General features: G+C 34.8%; 1 protein-coding gene across 1 annotated transcript; it reads right to left on the reverse strand.

Annotated features, from left to right (window-relative positions):
• Window positions 1–1,630: 1,630 nt before the first annotated feature.
• LOC116339258 (4-aminobutyrate aminotransferase, mitochondrial) lies at window positions 1,631–4,930 on the reverse strand. Its single transcript, XM_031765029.1, has 7 exons — window positions 4,409–4,930; window positions 4,266–4,327; window positions 4,047–4,159; window positions 3,206–3,377; window positions 2,970–3,132; window positions 2,048–2,898; window positions 1,631–1,972 (listed from the first exon to the last, which is right to left on the reverse strand). Exons 2-7 carry the CDS (start codon window positions 4,312–4,314, stop codon window positions 1,851–1,853), a joined length of 1,470 nt encoding a protein of 489 aa, XP_031620889.1. The 5' UTR covers window positions 4,315–4,327; window positions 4,409–4,930; the 3' UTR covers window positions 1,631–1,850.
• Between the last annotated feature and the right edge of the window lie 2,606 nt (window positions 4,931–7,536).

Below are 7,536 nucleotides of genomic sequence, written 5' to 3' on the forward strand. Positions count from 1 at the left end.
CAATGTGCACCATACAATAATCATGAATATGAGAACATAAACCGTGCAATGGATCTATACTTATTGAGTTCCATTCCATGCCGGAGTTTTCACTTCAGAAGTCGAAGAGAAGACAGATAGATAGAGGAAGAAAAATGAAAATACATAAAGAACGGAAAACGAAGAGATCCATGTCACTTTTCAATGCAATGTGATTTGCTAAATTGCATCTATTCAACCGGCTCTATCCTCTTTTCGTCTTTTTTTCTCACTCTCCATTCAACTCAAATTACTACTGCTTTTACGTCGTCATTGTTTTTTCGCATTGTTGATTTTTTTTTTTCTCGTTAAATTTCTCTATCTCGAGGTGTGTTGATGGGCAAAGACGCGAGATATGTTTCATTTCAATGAAAAAAAAAAAATGCTCAGTATATATGCAAAACACTTTGATATTTTAACAGGATATACTTTTCACCAGTTTGGTTGAATTTTACATAGTTCACAGCATTTTTCATCATGTTTCGTGAATATCGATAGAATCAGTGGGTTTTGGAGTGAACGGAAATTCGTAGTTGAAATAGTGGTCTATTGCCGAATGTTTAAATCACTTTCAATGATGCTCTGATAATAATCAAAACGTTTCATGAGAATTGAATTTTAAACTCATATAAGTAATTAGATGAAATAACTCGCTAAAAACCAAATGAATCGTGCTGTGAACCGTCATTACATCTTCAAAGCGATAAAGACCACCGCAAATAGTTTTTAGATAAGGTTCATTTGATTTTCTTGAATAGTGCGAATCAACCTGAATATGTTAATTAAAAGCGGCAAAGTTTTAAATGGGTTCATTCGGTGGGCGCTGGTGAAGCACTTTTTGTATGGAAATATTTGTTGAAAATTCAACAATACGCCACCTATTAAAGACAATAAAGATTTTCGTTACTACTGCTGTCTTGACACAGCTCTAGCGAACTATATAGCTGTATTGCAAACGTATTAGTACTGACACCGATTCTGTGTATGCGTGTGTGTTGTAAATTTGTACAAGCAGCTACGGTTGACGACTGAGTGCAGAATTTGCAATACAAACGGACACACAAAATCAGAGTCAGTGTGTTCTTTAGTAACAAAAATCTTTATGTATTTTAATAGATGTCGTATTCGTTGAATCTTCAACAAAAAATCTTCGATACCAGCGCCCACCGGGTTCATTTTTCTTTCACAGCATGCAAAATGTGAATTTTAGCAATTACACTTTACACAACGAATGTTAATCCTTACTATATAGGTAAGACCAGTTGGAGACGAGATTTTAAAATTCAATTTTTTATATTACAATATTCTTCTCAATCACAGAATGAAGCACTAAAGGGTTAAACCATTTGGCTAATGTACTCCCCATGCATACATAACTTTGTATGAATATTTCAGTGATACATTTTGCCCTTTTGGTTTCGACAAACTTCTTACGACACAACCGTAGCGCATAATTTCACATTGACAATGTCAAAAATCGCTTTCATCATTGATGTTGTTAAAGTTGTAAAACACAAACGTACAAACACATTAACCAATAACCATCAAAATCCATATGGGATGCAAGCTGCGATGAAGAGTTGCAAAAGTGAGTTATTCAAAAAGAAAATTGTTTAATTGTTTAAAACATATGATATTTTATTCAGTTTTAGAACTTTTGCTTTGATATAATGTGCCACATTTTATTTCAGCGTTTTAATATTGTATATGGAAGACAAGATAACGTTAAAACGTTTTGTGCATGAAAATTAAATCAAATCAATTAGCGAATGCTGTCACTGTGTGCATATTAGCTGTTTTTTTGCGAAGAAAAATCGTTGATTTTTTTCTCTCTATTTTGTTTCTTTGAGCACTTGATTGAATTTATCGAAGAAAATATCAGCATGTTTCTCTTGGAAAATGAGAGCTGGTCGAAAACGAATGGCTTTATCACCGCAACCACCAGCTTGAACACCTACGGAAAACGGAATGAAAAAAAAAATTGATTAAAATCACACATTAGACATTTGTATTTGTAAATTCAACAAACCTTTGGCTTTCAAACGGTTAATAATGTCATCACGAAGCTCTGATGTTGGACAATTGATGGCCAAAAATGTACCACGGCCACGTGCTGAATTGAGTAAAGCTGGAAAATCGTTTTGTGCTTGAAGCAAACCCTTTTTCAATTTATCACCCACTCGTGTCACATTCTCCAATAGAGCATCACGTTTGATAACATTCAAAATGGTTTCCAATAGCAACAATTTGCCTGGATCTCCCATCCATGTATTGAACACACGATATGCTTGTGGTGGTTTTAGATCGGCCGAATGATAATAGCCGCCCAATTGCATTTTTTTGCTGAACGTCACAATATCGGGCGATGAATCCAAATTGAAATGCTCATGAGCCCACAGTTTACCAGTCGGTCCACCACCCGTTTGTACTTCATCGATGAGCAATGCAACACCATGTTTCTTACCGATGCGTTGTAAACGTTGAAAGAATTCGGGTGACGCTTCATTGTCTCCGCCTTCACTTTGAATTGGCTCAACAATCATTCCGGCCACATATCTACCATTTTTATTGTATTTGACAATTAAATCTTCAACAGCCGCCAAACATCGATCATCTTCGGCCGCATTTTCACGTACATTCTCTTCCAATGGGTATTTGTATTGCGGAAATGGCGCAATTGGCCAATCAAATGATGGAATGTCAATTTTATGAATATACTTGGAATGTGTTGTGGCCAATGCGCCAATCGTTCGACCATGGAATGCACCTTTAAATGATAATATACATAGATCGGGTGAGCCCGGTGCCGAGTTTATCATACACGATTCCCGTTCGGCATCGGTGAATGATACATTTTCACCGCGTTGAGTTTTTCGACACCTAATTTGATTGAATTTAGTTTTGACATGGTTTAAGTACAAATAGGAAGAAAAAAAATTCTTGCCACTCACCAAATGAACATATTTTTCATAGCATTTTCATTTGAGCATGAGCCACACATCATCGTTGTAATATTAGGTAAACCTTTGGGCGCTACCGACATTAGAACCGATTGCAAACGATTTGGCCAATCTTCACCGGGAAATACACCGAGAGCTGGACGATTTACCAATGCTAAAATGAACATGAAACATTTGCAATTTTATCGTAAAATTGATATAATTTTTCATCGTTTTTTTTTGCATACTCTTCAAATTATGTTCATTATTGAAAACATTGAGCAATTCAGGATGATTATAGCCAAGTGGAACCGATGAAATTTGTGTATAAATATCAAGCAATACATTTCCATCAACGTCGACCAAGTAATTTCCTTGCGATTTATCGTAATCAGCGAACAATTGAACCGATCCAGCATTCTGAAAGGATTGAAATAGAGAAAAAACCATTTAAAATGTCATTCAAATAGAGAAAAAAAACATAAACATAAAATGTCATTTCAAATTATGTGCAATTGTTGACGACGATGCAAATGAATGCAATCAACATTCTAGCGCTGTATATTCAACCATTTATAAATGATTCCAATTCCAGTTTGAATTGATTAAATTGATGTTAATTGAGAGAACATCGAATGGAATGGAATATCATTGGGCGCTGCACAGACGTCATGAATGTTATGTGTGTTGTTGTACTCGAATTCTCTCTCATACACACACACAGTACGTACTTATCAAAATATAGCAACAATAGTTCAAAACATCTGATTTGGCGACTTTGCGTAATATACTTGGCTTCAAGATGAAGTGATAATGTTTTTTTTTTGTATTTTTTACACAAAAATGTTTGATGAATGGAAATTATTTACAAGCGTTATCAGTGATGTGTAGGTTTTATTGTGTCATTTCAATTGCGCATGTGTACGTCACATTCGTTCTACAAACTGTTGACAATGTGCCAAATAATTTTTTTTTTCGGTCGGTCTTATTCCAATAAATTTCTATTTTTCCTCTGTTTTTCAATAATGTCAAACGAAAAGATTGACCGCGACGTAATCGTGATAAAAAATTCACAACGAAAATACTTGCTTGCAATGTATTCAGCTTGCTTATCAATGCTTTTGATTTTGGTCCTGGAATTGCTGTTTTCACATTTGGCCCATCATATGGTTCCGATAATGCTGTTCCGTAACATCGATGCACTGAAAACAAATAACATTTTTTTTTCTCTTACATTGTCACAGCGAACTGTTCATTTCGCTTTCAATGGCATTGACACCAAAAACCGAAATCAATATAAAAACTCACAAATTCTTGGCGGCAAACGGTTAATTGTGCGAAAGAGTTGTGCGTTCATTTTCTTTCAACAGCTATTCGGATTTTAAAATGATAATCACTATCTGGATGTGTATATCGGGTGCAACAATTGCAAAAAATATTGATAATATTACTTAACACCAAAGCCTCCAAACAATCACTGAATAGTGCCTGAATTCTGCGGATGGATTTTATTGAAATGACGTTTGATGCTGATTTTGCTGTTTCTCTTCTTTTTTTCTTTCTCTCGCACACTCGGTCGGTCGGTCGTTTGTTTGATTATTTTCTTGAATTCACAGCGTAAACGGCTTGAATGCTTGTGCCTGATATTATCTAAATATGCTTTAATTTAAGCAGCGTTGCTTACACGCTGTGCGCTCAAAAAATATTGGTATTGGTTATGTTGTGCGATAATAGGGCAAGACAATAAAATTAATCGAAACTTCGAATCAAATGCACTGAAAATAAAAAAAATAAATAGTTTCGGAACTGAACGCGACGATATCACGGCAATCGTTATGAAGTGCGAACAAAAGAGAAAGAGATAGGAGACACACGAAAATGGATGATGACACCAAGAGAATTTACATTGAATGTGCGAACGAGAGAAACAAAGATATGAAAATAATTCGGTATGTTTTGCTGCTCATGCGCACTGTCACAGCCTAAATGGATATGTTTTACCGTTCTGTTATGTGAACGAGACGGAAATATATTCTAACTACTACTTGGTTCTCTGTCACGATACATTTTTCAATGCAAACCATTTTAATAGGTAATAATCAATGGTGATTTGTGAACATTTTATTTATGACCACAACACGTTTTGTGTACGCTCTCAACTTTTGAATTCGATTGTTCATTAAGATAGAGTCGTGTTTCTTATCGACTTATGTGCGTTTTGTTTTTCGTAGTTTTGCAACGATGCGACAATAACAAAACCATCACTTCACGTTCAACACACCCGCACGCGAGCATCATTAAAATAACCAGAAATGTAAAAATACCCAGCCTGTTGCTGCGGAATTGCGCATTTTTTTATCTTTCTTCGTATAGAAAGCACTCTTGTTTATGCGATAATACATTTTGATAAAAAAAAACGCTCTTCCATTATATAAAAACCAAACGAGAAAGAGATAGAAGTGTTTTTTTTTAAATGGATAAGAATCGTTCAAGTGCTTATGCCCCCATACCGATAAGAAAATGTCACAAATTACCGCGATAACGAAATCGACGTACTCACAAATTAAATTGTAACATTGTTTTGTCGCGGTCACAAACGAACAAAAAGTATATGTTCACATGAAAAATATCAATCGGAACCTCACAACATGTGAATGAGGAGCATGCGTGTATTTGAAAAAAGTGTTGTATACAAAACGAAAACATTTCATGCACGTGGCGTTCCAACCACAATCTCTAACGACGATTCAATTAATTACGACTTTTTTACTCATTTACTCGAAATTTATACATACACATAATCAAGACAATGCACGCCAGAACACGTTCAATGAATGGCGGCATGCGACCACGAATTATTGTATCAGGTCGAGAAATGAAATGTTGTTAATCTTAACGTGCACATGCAGTTCTTATCACAAAGCAAGCCGTTTGTTGTTGTGACACACTGCAGGCATAAAATATATACATACGTATATTGATGTACAGATAAAATTGTGTGAACACAATAACATATCAATTAGACATTCAATTATAAATATGGTAATAGTCGTTTATTCAGTGATATCTCCCAGTCAGAAATTTACATTTTTATTGGACGCCGGTTTGCCATTTGTTTTATTCATTTTTTTCCTTCTGCATTTCAGTGCATTCCGAATGAATATTTTATTTTCATTTTTTTTTTAAATAGAATACCATATCGGACATTTGTTCTGACTAATGACGGCGTTTTGCTTTTAAAATTGAACATTTACTCTTCCAATTGTACATTTTGAAAGCCAGAAAGTATAAATTAAGCAGAAAAAAAATTATTCGATTAGAAAACATTCATGAAGGAAATGTCATACAAGGTTCCAGTTTATTTCAAATGGAAATGCATGAAAGTGAACAAAAGATAAAATGCAAAGTTATAATTTTGTTCGGAAAAGTATGGTTATTTATAAATCATTTCGGAAATGGAACGTTTATAAGTATATATGTATTATTTAAAATGGACACTTTGTGGATAAACACTTCATTGGATTATTGTGTGTCATTTAAAATTGATGATGAGCCGCCATTCGTGGACGGACACAGTTCAAATCACAAAATAAATTGACATATAAAATGTATATCATTTTCTCTCTCTCCATCGATCCACTTCGAACATGAATTCAAAGCGAAGACAATGACAACTTAATGTTACACACTAATTTATCCGTCATTCCTGAGCTATGATTGAGTCGTGTTTCTTATCAACTTATGAGCATTTTGCTTTTCGAATTTTTGCGTCGTTGACAATAAAAAAAGAGAGGAAAAACCCGCACGCGAGCATCATTAAAATAACCAGAAATGTCAAAATACTCCAAAATATCCAGCCTGTTGGAATTGCGTGTTAATTTAGCTTGCACTCTTGCAAATATGCAATCCATTGTAGTATTTCAAATTTTCCAGCGTTCTTTTATTTTTTTTTAATAACTCGTAGTGTATATAAACCAATGCTGTATGCGTTTTTTTATATTTAATTATTTTCCCTACACTGTGGGCCCAGTCGGACTAAATTGTATATCAAACACTAAAAATGCTCTAATTTGAATAACAAATTTCGTTTTTTTTGCTCTTCACTTTTTTGGCGAAAATCCTTAGCAAATTGAAAGAATTTTTCTTGCGCCAAAAATAGCCCTAGCAAATTCGAATAATTTCGGCGGAATTTTTTTTTCCGTCAATATCACAGGGGGCTAAAGGTAAATTTTCATGAGGAATCCGAATATGGGTCAATTTTGGGGTGGGGGGTATTTTGGATCTTATTTTGGTAATTTTCTTCTTTCGGACCTATGCCCTCCAAAATGTGGTCTAAAATTCCCCGACCCCAAAATTGACCCCATAGTCGGATTCCTCGTGAAAAATTATTTTGTACCCCAAGACTGTTCTGTACCTTAAAATGTTCGTCTCATTAAGGGCTACCACTTTGCCAAAGATGGCAATCAAATAATTTGTGTCGTTTACGAGATATAGTGATGCTATGAAACCAACAAAAGGGGGTATTTTAGACTTCAACGGGCCGTATCTAGACCCCATATTAATTTGGGGAATTTTTTTT

The sequence above is a fragment of the Contarinia nasturtii genome, unplaced genomic scaffold (assembly GCF_009176525.2).
Source record: "Contarinia nasturtii isolate CC-2019 unplaced genomic scaffold, AAFC_CNas_1.1 Cnas_scaffold_493, whole genome shotgun sequence".
Classification (NCBI taxonomy): Eukaryota; Metazoa; Arthropoda; class Insecta; order Diptera; family Cecidomyiidae; genus Contarinia; species Contarinia nasturtii.